Source organism: Drosophila virilis, chromosome 2 (assembly GCF_030788295.1).
Source record: "Drosophila virilis strain 15010-1051.87 chromosome 2, Dvir_AGI_RSII-ME, whole genome shotgun sequence".
Lineage (NCBI taxonomy): Eukaryota > Metazoa > Arthropoda > Insecta > Diptera > Drosophilidae > Drosophila > Drosophila virilis.
The window spans coordinates 22025391-22037763 of record NC_091544.1 but is presented as its reverse complement, the minus strand read 5'-3'; the positions used below and the strand labels follow the sequence as shown (position 1 = coordinate 22037763).

Genomic DNA, 12373 nt, shown 5'->3' with positions numbered 1-12373 from the left:
AGACATTTTCAGCTAGAGTAGCAAAAAAGAGCTATTGGATATATTTTCCTATGTACATCTTGAATTTAATGTACAAAAATCTGTCCATCATACCAAAAAAGACAACACTGTGATAGGAATAATCTAAAAACAAATTACATATTTTCTATCTCACCGAATTTCACTTGCAGTATCATGCTCGAAAAAAACTGTACGCGTTTGCCTATTGAGACATTTTCAGCTAGAATAGCAAAAAAGAGCTATTGGATATTTGCAAAAAATATTACTAGTCGGGATAGTATGATCCTCTGATCCACTGCTGTAGCCAACGGATATTTAGTTATCTTTTTTATTTCATAAGGATGACGACTGTTTGATTACTATGTTAATTTTCTGAAATATGTATCTATATATGGACAATATTCTGATATTTAAAAATATTTTTAATTCCTTGAAAAAGAGATTTGTGGCCCTGAAAAGGGCCTTTTGCTTTTGTTTGCTTCCCGTACAATGCACATCTAGCTGAATTTTACTTGGAGCTGGTGTACTTTGTAACTGCTTTTGTTCCCTCACTGACAGCGTGCTTGGCCAATTCGCCGGGCAGCAAAAGACGTACTGCGGTTTGGATTTCCCGACTGGTAATAGTCGAGCGTTTGTTGTAGTGAGCCAAACGGGAGGCCTCGGCAGCAATACGCTCGAAAATGTCGTTAACAAAGCTGTTCATTATGCTCATCGCCTTTGACGAAATGCCGGTGTCAGGGTGGACCTGCTTGAGCACTTTGTAAATGTAGATAGCGTAGCTTTCCTTCCTCTTGCGCTTCTTCTTCTTGTCATTCTTGGTAATGTTTTTCTGAGCCTTACCAGCCTTTTTGGCTGCCTTCCCACTTGTTTTCGGCGGCATTATTATTCACAAACGTTCACTTTAATTCACTCCACAAATGTTTGACAGACACCCCACAGTTGCTTAGCATTTATACTTTTTTCGAACGACGCTTTCATGTTAACAGCCCGTTCAACTCTCTACTCTAAACTGAAGAAGTGGTTAGTTGAAAAAAGTATAAATACAATAGTCGTGAGGTTTGATGTCAATAACATTCGATATTTGTGTGCTAGCAGTGAAACAGTGAAATAAAGAAAATAAGAAAATGTCTGGTCGCGGTAAAGGTGGAAAAGTGAAGGGAAAGGCAAAGTCGCGTTCTAACCGTGCTGGTCTTCAGTTTCCCGTTGGTCGTATTCACCGCCTCCTTCGTAAGGGCAACTATGCTGAACGTGTAGGTGCCGGTGCTCCTGTCTACTTGGCTGCCGTTATGGAATATTTGGCCGCTGAAGTTTTGGAGTTGGCTGGCAATGCTGCACGCGACAACAAGAAAACCAGAATTATCCCTCGCCATTTGCAATTGGCCATTCGTAACGATGAGGAGTTAAACAAACTGCTTTCGGGCGTCACCATTGCCCAGGGCGGTGTTTTGCCCAACATCCAAGCAGTTCTGTTGCCCAAGAAGACTGAAAAGAAGGCATAATTTGCTAGTTCACTAAACAAAAAAAAAACAGCGTATACATTTGTAAATACTCGAAACCAAACGTCCTTTTCAGGACGACCAAAAATGTCAAAAAGATTATATTTTCATTCAATAAGGTATCCGAAATCGACTCAATAATACAAAGTACTTGCTTGTCAGAGCTCAAAAGTACAGTCATCGACTAGTCAATAAAAATGTGCAATATTTTCATATCGAATGCGGTTGTCTTACGTTGGTGATAGTTAAGAAACAAGCACAAAATATGTGAAACAAACGAAGATCCGTGATTCTGGTCGATTGCTGGAGCAGTGTCGGGAGAAGTTTATTCTTAGATGAAGAAACGTTTGACAGCTTGACCATTGCCCAGGGCGGTGTTTTACCCAAAATCCAAGCAGTTCTGTTGCCCAAGAAGACTGAAAAGAAGGCATAATTTGATAGTTCACTTAACTAAAAAAAAAACAGCGTATACATTTGTAAATAGTCGAAACCAAGCGTCCTTTTCAGGACAACCCAAAATGTTAAAAAAGAGATTATCTTTTTATTCACTAAGGTAACAAAAATCGATTCAATAATATAAGGTACATCCTAGAGGTCAAAAGTACAGTCATCGTGTGCTAGTCAATAAATTTGTGCAATATTGTCTTACGTTTGTGATAGATTCAAAACAAGCACAAAATATGTCAAACAAACGAAGATCGGTGATTCTGGTTGATTTAAATTGAATTAAATGTTTTTGATCTCTTTTAATAAAATGGATTGGTGGTCCTGAAAAGGACCGATTGTGTCAACATAAATTCTACATTTTCTTTTTAACCGCCAAAACCGTACAGGGTACGGCCTTGTCTTTTCAGCGCATATACGACATCCATGGCTGTGACTGTCTTCCTCTTAGCGTGTTCGGTGTATGTGACCGCATCACGGATAACATTTTCCAAGAAAACTTTTAGAACACCACGAGTTTCCTCATAAATAAGACCAGAAATACGTTTTACGCCACCACGACGAGCTAAACGCCGGATAGCTGGTTTCGTGATGCCCTGGATATTATCACGCAACACTTTGCGATGACGTTTGGCGCCGCCTTTACCCAAGCCTTTGCCACCTTTACCACGACCAGTCATTCTTCACTTTATATTTTTATTTAACTTAACAACACGAATGTCACTGAGGTACTAATGCTAGCTCTTCGGGCAGCGCTTATATTTATACCAAAAATATCCAAAACTCGAAAGAGTACAAGAATATTTCCATCTCGCTCACACCCTACCCTCGTAACATAATCGGCAAAGCGACGAACAGCGAATATATCGTTCTCTTTCTAACTTATCACTCATTTTCTATATAAGCGATACACAAACGAGACGCACGATTATTGTGTTTTTAACAGTGACAGTGTGAAGTTGGAATTGTGAAAGAAAGATGGCTCGTACTAAGCAAACTGCTCGTAAATCAACTGGAGGAAAGGCCCCTCGGAAACAGTTAGCTACTAAGGCAGCACGTAAAAGTGCTCCAGCAACTGGTGGTGTGAAGAAACCTCATCGCTATAGGCCAGGCACTGTTGCCCTGCGTGAAATTCGTCGCTACCAGAAGAGCACGGAACTGCTTATTCGCAAGTTGCCGTTCCAGCGTTTAGTGCGCGAAATTGCTCAAGACTTCAAGACCGACTTACGTTTCCAGAGCTCGGCTGTGATGGCCTTGCAGGAAGCTAGCGAAGCCTATCTAGTTGGCCTATTCGAAGATACAAATTTGTGTGCTATCCACGCTAAGCGTGTCACCATCATGCCCAAGGACATTCAACTGGCCAGACGTATTCGTGGGGAGCGCGCTTAAGTCTACCTCGTCTCTAATACATAAATATAAAAAAAAAATCGGTCCTTTTCAGGACCACAAAATATTTTAAACAAAGAGATTGATATTTTCCTATATACATCTTGAATTTAATGTACAAAAATCTGTCCATCATACCAAAAAAGACAACACTGTGATAGGAATAATCTAAAAACAAATTACATATTTTCTATCTCACCAAATTTCACTTGCAGTATCATGCTCGAAAAAAACTGTACGCGTTTGCCTATTGAGACATTTTCAGCTAGAGTAGCAAAAAAGAGCTATTGGATATATTTTCCTATGTACATCTTGAATTTAATGTACAAAAATCTGTCCATCATACCAAAAAAGACAACACTGTGATAGGAATAATCTAAAAACAAATTACATATTTTCTATCTCACCGAATTTCACTTGCAGTATCATGCTCGAAAAAAACTGTACGCGTTTGCCTATTGAGACATTTTCAGCTAGAATAGCAAAAAAGAGCTATTGGATATTTGCAAAAAATATTACTAGTCGGGATAGTATGATCCTCTGATCCACTGCTGTAGCCAACGGATATTTAGTTATCTTTTTTATTTCATAAGGATGACGACTGTTTGATTACTATGTTAATTTTCTGAAATATGTATCTATATATGGACAATATTCTGATATTTAAAAATATTTGTAATTCCTTGAAAAAGAGATTTGTGGCCCTGAAAAGGGCCTTTTGCTTTTGTTTGCTTCCCGTACAATGCACATCTAGCTGAATTTTACTTGGAGCTGGTGTACTTTGTAACTGCTTTTGTTCCCTCACTGACAGCGTGCTTGGCCAATTCGCCGGGCAGCAAAAGACGTACTGCGGTTTGGATTTCCCGACTGGTAATAGTCGAGCGTTTGTTGTAGTGAGCCAAACGGGAGGCCTCGGCAGCAATACGCTCGAAAATGTCGTTAACAAAGCTGTTCATTATGCTCATCGCCTTTGACGAAATGCCGGTGTCAGGGTGGACCTGCTTGAGCACTTTGTAAATGTAGATAGCGTAGCTTTCCTTCCTCTTGCGCTTCTTCTTCTTGTCATTCTTGGTAATGTTTTTCTGAGCCTTACCAGCCTTTTTGGCTGCCTTCCCACTTGTTTTCGGCGGCATTATTATTCACAAACGTTCACTTTAATTCACTCCACAAATGTTTGACAAACACCCTACAGTTGCTTAGCATTTATACTTTTTTTCGAGCGACGCTTTCATGTTTATATCACGTTCAACTAGCAACCCTAAGCTGAAGAAGAAGGTAGTTGAAAAAAATATAAATATAGTGGTCATGTGGGTAGATCTCAGAAACTTTCGATATTTGTGTGCTAGCAGTGAAACAGTGAAATAAAGAAAATAAGAAAATGTCTGGTCGCGGTAAAGGTGGAAAAGTGAAGGGAAAGGCAAAGTCGCGTTCTAACCGTGCTGGTCTTCAGTTTCCCGTTGGTCGTATTCACCGCCTCCTTCGTAAGGGCAACTATGCTGAACGTGTTGGTGCCGGTGCTCCTGTTTACTTGGCTGCCGTTATGGAATATTTGGCCGCTGAAGTTTTGGAGTTGGCTGGCAATGCTGCACGCGACAACAAGAAAACTAGAATTATCCCTCGCCATTTGCAATTGGCCATTCGTAACGATGAGGAGTTAAACAAACTGCTTTCGGGCGTCACCATTGCCCAGGGCGGTGTTTTGCCCAACATCCAAGCAGTTCTGTTGCCCAAGAAGACTGAAAAGAAGGCATAATTTGATAGTTCACTAAACTAAAAAAAAGACAGCGTATACATTTGTAAATAGTCGAAACCAACCGTCCTTTTCAGGACGACCAAAAATGTTAAAAAAGAGATTATATTTTCATTCAATAAGGTATCCGAAATCGACTCAATAATACAAAGTACTTGCTTGTCAGAGCTCAAAAGTACAGTCATCGACTAGTCAATAAAAATGTGCAATATTTTCATATCGAATGCGGTTGTCTTACGTTGGTGATAGATAAAAAACAAGCACAAAATATGTGAAACAAACGAAGATCCGTGATTCTGGTCGATTGCTGGAGCAGTGTCGGGAGAAGTTTATTCTTAGATGAAGAAACGTTTGACAGCTTGACCATTGCCCAGGGCGGTGTTTTACCCAAAATCCAAGCAGTTCTGTTGCCCAAGAAGACTGAAAAGAAGGCATAATTTGATGGTTCACTAAATTAAAAAAAACACAGCGTATACATTTGTAAATAGTCGAAACCAAGCGTCCTTTTCAGGACAACCCAAAATGTTAAAAAAGAGATTATCTTTTTATTCACTAAGGTAACAAAAATCGATTCAATAATATAAGGTACATCCTAGAGGTCAAAAGTACAGTCATCGTGTGCTAGTCAATAAATTTGTGCAATATTGTCTTACGTTTGTGATAGATTCAAAACAAGCACAAAATATGTCAAACAAACGAAGATCGGTGATTCTGGTTGATTTAAATTGAATTAAATGTTTTTGATCTCTTTTAATAAAATGGATTGGTGGTCCTGAAAAGGACCGATTGGTGTCAACATAAATTCTACATTTTCTTTTTAACCGCCAAAACCGTACAGGGTACGGCCTTGTCTTTTCAGCGCATATACGACATCCATGGCTGTGACTGTCTTCCTCTTAGCGTGTTCGGTGTATGTGACCGCATCACGGATAACATTTTCCAAGAAAACTTTTAGAACACCACGAGTTTCCTCATAAATAAGACCAGAAATACGTTTTACGCCACCACGACGAGCTAAACGCCGGATAGCTGGTTTCGTGATGCCCTGGATATTATCACGCAACACTTTGCGATGACGTTTGGCGCCGCCTTTACCCAAGCCTTTGCCACCTTTACCACGACCAGTCATTCTTCACTTTATATTTTTATTTAACTTAACACCACGAATGTCACTGAGGTACTAATGCTAGCTCTTCGGGCAGCGCTTATATTTATACCAAAAATATCCAAAACTCGAAAGAGTACAAGAATATTTCCATCTCGCTCACACCCTACCCTCGTAACATAATCGGCAAAGCGACGAACAGCGAATATATCGTTCTCTTTCTAACTTATCACTCATTTTCTATATAAGCGATACACAAACGAGACGCACGATTATTGTGTTTTTAACAGTGACAGTGTGAAGTTGGAATTGTGAAAGAAAGATGGCTCGTACTAAGCAAACTGCTCGTAAATCAACTGGAGGAAAGGCCCCTCGGAAACAGTTAGCTACTAAGGCAGCACGTAAAAGTGCTCCAGCAACTGGTGGTGTGAAGAAACCTCATCGCTATAGGCCAGGCACTGTTGCCCTGCGTGAAATTCGTCGCTACCAGAAGAGCACGGAACTGCTTATTCGCAAGTTGCCGTTCCAGCGTTTAGTACGCGAAATTGCTCAAGACTTCAAGACCGACTTACGTTTCCAGAGCTCGGCTGTGATGGCCTTGCAGGAAGCTAGCGAAGCCTATCTAGTTGGCCTATTCGAAGATACAAATTTGTGTGCTATCCACGCTAAGCGTGTCACCATCATGCCCAAGGACATTCAACTGGCCAGACGTATTCGTGGGGAGCGCGCTTAAGTCTACCTCGTCTCTAATACATAAATATAAAAAAAAATCGGTCCTTTTCAGGACCACAAAATATTTTAAACAAAGAGATTGATATTTTCCTATATACATCTTGAATTTAATGTACAAAAATCTGTCCATCATACCAAAAAAGACAACACTGTGATAGGAATAATCTAAAAACAAATTACATATTTTCTATCTCACCGAATTTCACTTGCAGTATCATGCTCGAAAAAAACTGTACGCGTTTGCCTATTGAGACATTTTCAGCTAGAATAGCAAAAAAGAGCTATTGGATATTTGCAAAAAATATTACTAGTCGGGATAGTATGATCCTCTGATCCACTGCTGTAGCCAACGGATATTTAGTTATCTTTTTTATTTCATAAGGATGACGACTGTTTGATTACTATGTTAATTTTCTGAAATATGTATCTATATATGGACAATATTCTGATATTTAAAAATATTTTTAATTCCTTGAAAAAGAGATTTGTGGCCCTGAAAAGGGCCTTTTGCTTTTGTTTGCTTCCCGTACAATGCACATCTAGCTGAATTTTACTTGGAGCTGGTGTACTTTGTAACTGCTTTTGTTCCCTCACTGACAGCGTGCTTGGCCAATTCGCCGGGCAGCAAAAGACGTACTGCGGTTTGGATTTCCCGACTGGTAATAGTCGAGCGTTTGTTGTAGTGAGCCAAACGGGAGGCCTCGGCAGCAATACGCTCGAAAATGTCGTTAACAAAGCTGTTCATTATGCTCATCGCCTTTGACGAAATGCCGGTGTCAGGGTGGACCTGCTTGAGCACTTTGTAAATGTAGATAGCGTAGCTTTCCTTCCTCTTGCGCTTCTTCTTCTTGTCATTCTTGGTAATGTTTTTCTGAGCCTTACCAGCCTTTTTGGCTGCCTTCCCACTTGTTTTCGGCGGCATTATTATTCACAAACGTTCACTTTAATTCACTCCACAAATGTTTGACAGGCACCCTACAGTTGCTTAGCATTTATACTTTTTTACGAGCGACGCTTTCATGTTTATATCACGTTCAACTAGCAACCCTAAGCTGAAGAAGAAGGTAGTTGAAAAAAGTATAAATATAGTGGTCATGTGGGTAGATCTCAGAAACTTTCGATATTTGTGTGCTAGCAGTGAAACAGTGAAATAAAGAAAATAAGAAAATGTCTGGTCGCGGTAAAGGTGGAAAAGTGAAGGGAAAGGCAAAGTCGCGTTCTAACCGTGCTGGTCTTCAGTTTCCCGTTGGTCGTATTCACCGCCTCCTTCGTAAGGGCAACTATGCTGAACGTGTTGGTGCCGGTGCTCCTGTTTACTTGGCTGCCGTTATGGAATATTTGGCCGCTGAAGTTTTGGAGTTGGCTGGCAATGCTGCACGCGACAACAAGAAAACTAGAATTATCCCTCGCCATTTGCAATTGGCCATTCGTAACGATGAGGAGTTAAACAAACTGCTTTCGGGCGTCACCATTGCCCAGGGCGGTGTTTTGCCCAACATCCAAGCAGTTCTGTTGCCCAAGAAGACTGAAAAGAAGGCATAATTTGATAGTTCACTAAACTAAAAAAAAGACAGCGTATACATTTGTAAATAGTCGAAACCAACCGTCCTTTTCAGGACGACCAAAAATGTTAAAAAAGAGATTATATTTTCATTCAATAAGGTATCCGAAATCGACTCAATAATACAAAGTACTTGCTTGTCAGAGCTCAAAAGTACAGTCATCGACTAGTCAATAAAAATGTGCAATATTTTCATATCGAATGCGGTTGTCTTACGTTGGTGATAGATAAAAAACAAGCACAAAATATGTGAAACAAACGAAGATCCGTGATTCTGGTCGATTGCTGGAGCAGTGTCGGGAGAAGTTTATTCTTAGATGAAGAAACGTTTGACAGCTTGACCATTGCCCAGGGCGGTGTTTTACCCAAAATCCAAGCAGTTCTGTTGCCCAAGAAGACTGAAAAGAAGGCATAATTTGATGGTTCACTAAATTAAAAAAAACACAGCGTATACATTTGTAAATAGTCGAAACCAAGCGTCCTTTTCAGGACAACCCAAAATGTTAAAAAAGAGATTATCTTTTTATTCACTAAGGTAACAAAAATCGATTCAATAATATAAGGTACATCCTAGAGGTCAAAAGTACAGTCATCGTGTGCTAGTCAATAAATTTGTGCAATATTGTCTTACGTTTGTGATAGATTCAAAACAAGCACAAAATATGTCAAACAAACGAAGATCGGTGATTCTGGTTGATTTAAATTGAATTAAATGTTTTTGATCTCTTTTAATAAAATGGATTGGTGGTCCTGAAAAGGACCGATTGGTGTCAACATAAATTCTACATTTTCTTTTTAACCGCCAAAACCGTACAGGGTACGGCCTTGTCTTTTCAGCGCATATACGACATCCATGGCTGTGACTGTCTTCCTCTTAGCGTGTTCGGTGTATGTGACCGCATCACGGATAACATTTTCCAAGAAAACTTTTAGAACACCACGAGTTTCCTCATAAATAAGACCAGAAATACGTTTTACGCCACCACGACGAGCTAAACGCCGGATAGCTGGTTTCGTGATGCCCTGGATATTATCACGCAACACTTTGCGATGACGTTTGGCGCCGCCTTTACCCAAGCCTTTGCCACCTTTACCACGACCAGTCATTCTTCACTTTATATTTTTATTTAACTTAACACCACGAATGTCACTGAGGTACTAATGCTAGCTCTTCGGGCAGCGCTTATATTTATACCAAAAATATCCAAAACTCGAAAGAGTACAAGAATATTTCCATCTCGCTCACACCCTACCCTCGTAACATAATCGGCAAAGCGACGAACAGCGAATATATCGTTCTCTTTCTAACTTATCACTCATTTTCTATATAAGCGATACACAAACGAGACGCACGATTATTGTGTTTTTAACAGTGACAGTGTGAAGTTGGAATTGTGAAAGAAAGATGGCTCGTACTAAGCAAACTGCTCGTAAATCAACTGGAGGAAAGGCCCCTCGGAAACAGTTAGCTACTAAGGCAGCACGTAAAAGTGCTCCAGCAACTGGTGGTGTGAAGAAACCTCATCGCTATAGGCCAGGCACTGTTGCCCTGCGTGAAATTCGTCGCTACCAGAAGAGCACGGAACTGCTTATTCGCAAGTTGCCGTTCCAGCGTTTAGTACGCGAAATTGCTCAAGACTTCAAGACCGACTTACGTTTCCAGAGCTCGGCTGTGATGGCCTTGCAGGAAGCTAGCGAAGCCTATCTAGTTGGCCTATTCGAAGATACAAATTTGTGTGCTATCCACGCTAAGCGTGTCACCATCATGCCCAAGGACATTCAACTGGCCAGACGTATTCGTGGGGAGCGCGCTTAAGTCTACCTCGTCTCTAATACATAAATATAAAAAAAAATCGGTCCTTTTCAGGACCACAAAATATTTTAAACAAAGAGATTGATATTTTCCTATATACATCTTGAATTTAATGTACAAAAATCTGTCCATCATACCAAAAAAGACAACACTGTGATAGGAATAATCTAAAAACAAATTACATATTTTCTATCTCACCAAATTTCACTTGCAGTATCATGCTCGAAAAAAACTGTACGCGTTTGCCTATTGAGACATTTTCAGCTAGAGTAGCAAAAAAGAGCTATTGGATATATTTTCCTATGTACATCTTGAATTTAATGTACAAAAATCTGTCCATCATACCAAAAAAGACAACACTGTGATAGGAATAATCTAAAAACAAATTACATATTTTCTATCTCACCGAATTTCACTTGCAGTATCATGCTCGAAAAAAACTGTACGCGTTTGCCTATTGAGACATTTTCAGCTAGAATAGCAAAAAAGAGCTATTGGATATTTGCAAAAAATATTACTAGTCGGGATAGTATGATCCTCTGATCCACTGCTGTAGCCAACGGATATTTAGTTATCTTTTTTATTTCATAAGGATGACGACTGTTTGATTACTATGTTAATTTTCTGAAATATGTATCTATATATGGACAATATTCTGATATTTAAAAATATTTTTAATTCCTTGAAAAAGAGATTTGTGGCCCTGAAAAGGGCCTTTTGCTTTTGTTTGCTTCCCGTACAATGCACATCTAGCTGAATTTTACTTGGAGCTGGTGTACTTTGTAACTGCTTTTGTTCCCTCACTGACAGCGTGCTTGGCCAATTCGCCGGGCAGCAAAAGACGTACTGCGGTTTGGATTTCCCGACTGGTAATAGTCGAGCGTTTGTTGTAGTGAGCCAAACGGGAGGCCTCGGCAGCAATACGCTCGAAAATGTCGTTAACAAAGCTGTTCATTATGCTCATCGCCTTTGACGAAATGCCGGTGTCAGGGTGGACCTGCTTGAGCACTTTGTAAATGTAGATAGCGTAGCTTTCCTTCCTCTTGCGCTTCTTCTTCTTGTCATTCTTGGTAATGTTTTTCTGAGCCTTACCAGCCTTTTTGGCTGCCTTCCCACTTGTTTTCGGCGGCATTATTATTCACAAACGTTCACTTTAATTCACTCCACAAATGTTTGACAGACACCCCACAGTTGCTTAGCATTTATACTTTTTTCGAACGACGCTTTCATGTTAACAGCCCGTTCAACTCTCTACTCTAAACTGAAGAAGTGGTTAGTTGAAAAAAGTATAAATACAATAGTCGTGAGGTTTGATGTCAATACCAATCGATATTTGTGTGTAAGCAGTGAAACAGTGAAATAAAGAAAATAAGAAAATGTCTGGTCGCGGTAAAGGTGGAAAAGTGAAGGGAAAGGCAAAGTCGCGTTCTAACCGTGCTGGTCTTCAGTTTCCCGTTGGTCGTATTCACCGCCTCCTTCGTAAGGGCAACTATGCTGAACGTGTTGGTGCCGGTGCTCCTGTTTACTTGGCTGCCGTTATGGAATATTTGGCCGCTGAAGTTTTGGAGTTGGCTGGCAATGCTGCACGCGACAACAAGAAAACTAGAATTATCCCTCGCCATTTGCAATTGGCCATTCGTAACGATGAGGAGTTAAACAAACTGCTTTCGGGCGTCACCATTGCCCAGGGCGGTGTTTTGCCCAACATCCAAGCAGTTCTGTTGCCCAAGAAGACTGAAAAGAAGGCATAATTTGATAGTTCACTAAACTAAAAAAAAGACAGCGTATACATTTGTAAATAGTCGAAACCAACCGTCCTTTTCAGGACGACCAAAAATGTTAAAAAAGAGATTATATTTTCATTCAATAAGGTATCCGAAATCGACTCAATAATACAAAGTACTTGCTTGTCAGAGCTCAAAAGTACAGTCATCGACTAGTCAATAAAAATGTGCAATATTTTCATATCGAATGCGGTTGTCTTACGTTGGTGATAGATAAAAAACAAGCACAAAATATGTGAAACAAACGAAGATCCGTGATTCTGGTCGATTGCTGGAGCAGTGTCGGGAGAAGTTTATTCTTA

The 12373-nt window shown here is 40.1% G+C and overlaps 14 protein-coding genes across 14 annotated transcripts; 7 read left to right on the top strand and 7 right to left on the bottom strand.

Annotated features, from left to right (window-relative positions):
- Positions 1-452: 452 nt before the first annotated feature.
- Positions 453-911, bottom strand: LOC116649818 (histone H2B). Its single transcript, XM_032432957.2, has one exon. It carries the CDS (start codon positions 878-880, stop codon positions 509-511), a length of 372 nt encoding a protein of 123 aa, XP_032288848.1. The 5' UTR covers positions 881-911; the 3' UTR covers positions 453-508.
- Positions 912-1068: 157 nt separating this feature from the next.
- Positions 1069-1571, top strand: LOC116649803 (histone H2A). The gene has a single exon (XM_032432934.2). It carries the CDS (start codon positions 1125-1127, stop codon positions 1497-1499), a length of 375 nt encoding a protein of 124 aa, XP_032288825.1. The 5' UTR covers positions 1069-1124; the 3' UTR covers positions 1500-1571.
- A 691-nt stretch (positions 1572-2262) lies between these two features.
- LOC116649729 (histone H4) lies at positions 2263-2661 on the bottom strand. The gene has a single exon (XM_002053073.4). The coding sequence runs from the start codon at positions 2618-2620 to the stop codon at positions 2309-2311; it is 312 nt and encodes a 103-aa protein (XP_002053109.1). The 5' UTR covers positions 2621-2661; the 3' UTR covers positions 2263-2308.
- A 206-nt stretch (positions 2662-2867) lies between these two features.
- On the top strand, positions 2868-3380 carry LOC116649834 (histone H3). Its single transcript, XM_032432989.2, has one exon. The coding sequence runs from the start codon at positions 2919-2921 to the stop codon at positions 3327-3329; it is 411 nt and encodes a 136-aa protein (XP_032288880.2). The 5' UTR covers positions 2868-2918; the 3' UTR covers positions 3330-3380.
- Positions 3381-4031: 651 nt separating this feature from the next.
- On the bottom strand, positions 4032-4490 carry LOC6637271 (histone H2B). Its single transcript, XM_002060508.4, has one exon. The coding sequence runs from the start codon at positions 4457-4459 to the stop codon at positions 4088-4090; it is 372 nt and encodes a 123-aa protein (XP_002060544.1). The 5' UTR covers positions 4460-4490; the 3' UTR covers positions 4032-4087.
- Positions 4491-4653: 163 nt separating this feature from the next.
- Positions 4654-5155, top strand: LOC116649805 (histone H2A). The gene has a single exon (XM_032432936.2). The coding sequence runs from the start codon at positions 4705-4707 to the stop codon at positions 5077-5079; it is 375 nt and encodes a 124-aa protein (XP_032288827.1). The 5' UTR covers positions 4654-4704; the 3' UTR covers positions 5080-5155.
- Positions 5156-5846: 691 nt separating this feature from the next.
- LOC116649822 (histone H4) lies at positions 5847-6258 on the bottom strand. Its single transcript, XM_032432966.2, has one exon. It carries the CDS (start codon positions 6203-6205, stop codon positions 5894-5896), a length of 312 nt encoding a protein of 103 aa, XP_032288857.1. The 5' UTR covers positions 6206-6258; the 3' UTR covers positions 5847-5893.
- A 194-nt stretch (positions 6259-6452) lies between these two features.
- LOC138910948 (histone H3) lies at positions 6453-6964 on the top strand. Its single transcript, XM_070207323.1, has one exon. The coding sequence runs from the start codon at positions 6504-6506 to the stop codon at positions 6912-6914; it is 411 nt and encodes a 136-aa protein (XP_070063424.1). The 5' UTR covers positions 6453-6503; the 3' UTR covers positions 6915-6964.
- A 443-nt stretch (positions 6965-7407) lies between these two features.
- On the bottom strand, positions 7408-7869 carry LOC26530643 (histone H2B). Its single transcript, XM_032432958.2, has one exon. The coding sequence runs from the start codon at positions 7833-7835 to the stop codon at positions 7464-7466; it is 372 nt and encodes a 123-aa protein (XP_032288849.1). The 5' UTR covers positions 7836-7869; the 3' UTR covers positions 7408-7463.
- Positions 7870-8023: 154 nt separating this feature from the next.
- On the top strand, positions 8024-8531 carry LOC6637128 (histone H2A). The gene has a single exon (XM_015168115.3). It carries the CDS (start codon positions 8081-8083, stop codon positions 8453-8455), a length of 375 nt encoding a protein of 124 aa, XP_015023601.1. The 5' UTR covers positions 8024-8080; the 3' UTR covers positions 8456-8531.
- Positions 8532-9222: 691 nt separating this feature from the next.
- On the bottom strand, positions 9223-9634 carry LOC6630116 (histone H4). The gene has a single exon (XM_032432967.2). The coding sequence runs from the start codon at positions 9579-9581 to the stop codon at positions 9270-9272; it is 312 nt and encodes a 103-aa protein (XP_032288858.1). The 5' UTR covers positions 9582-9634; the 3' UTR covers positions 9223-9269.
- A 194-nt stretch (positions 9635-9828) lies between these two features.
- Positions 9829-10340, top strand: LOC6630834 (histone H3). The gene has a single exon (XM_032432988.2). The coding sequence runs from the start codon at positions 9880-9882 to the stop codon at positions 10288-10290; it is 411 nt and encodes a 136-aa protein (XP_032288879.2). The 5' UTR covers positions 9829-9879; the 3' UTR covers positions 10291-10340.
- Positions 10341-10991: 651 nt separating this feature from the next.
- LOC6630835 (histone H2B) lies at positions 10992-11453 on the bottom strand. The gene has a single exon (XM_002053075.4). It carries the CDS (start codon positions 11417-11419, stop codon positions 11048-11050), a length of 372 nt encoding a protein of 123 aa, XP_002053111.1. The 5' UTR covers positions 11420-11453; the 3' UTR covers positions 10992-11047.
- Positions 11454-11611: 158 nt separating this feature from the next.
- On the top strand, positions 11612-12114 carry LOC116649801 (histone H2A). The gene has a single exon (XM_032432932.2). The coding sequence runs from the start codon at positions 11664-11666 to the stop codon at positions 12036-12038; it is 375 nt and encodes a 124-aa protein (XP_032288823.1). The 5' UTR covers positions 11612-11663; the 3' UTR covers positions 12039-12114.
- Positions 12115-12373: the final 259 nt, after the last annotated feature.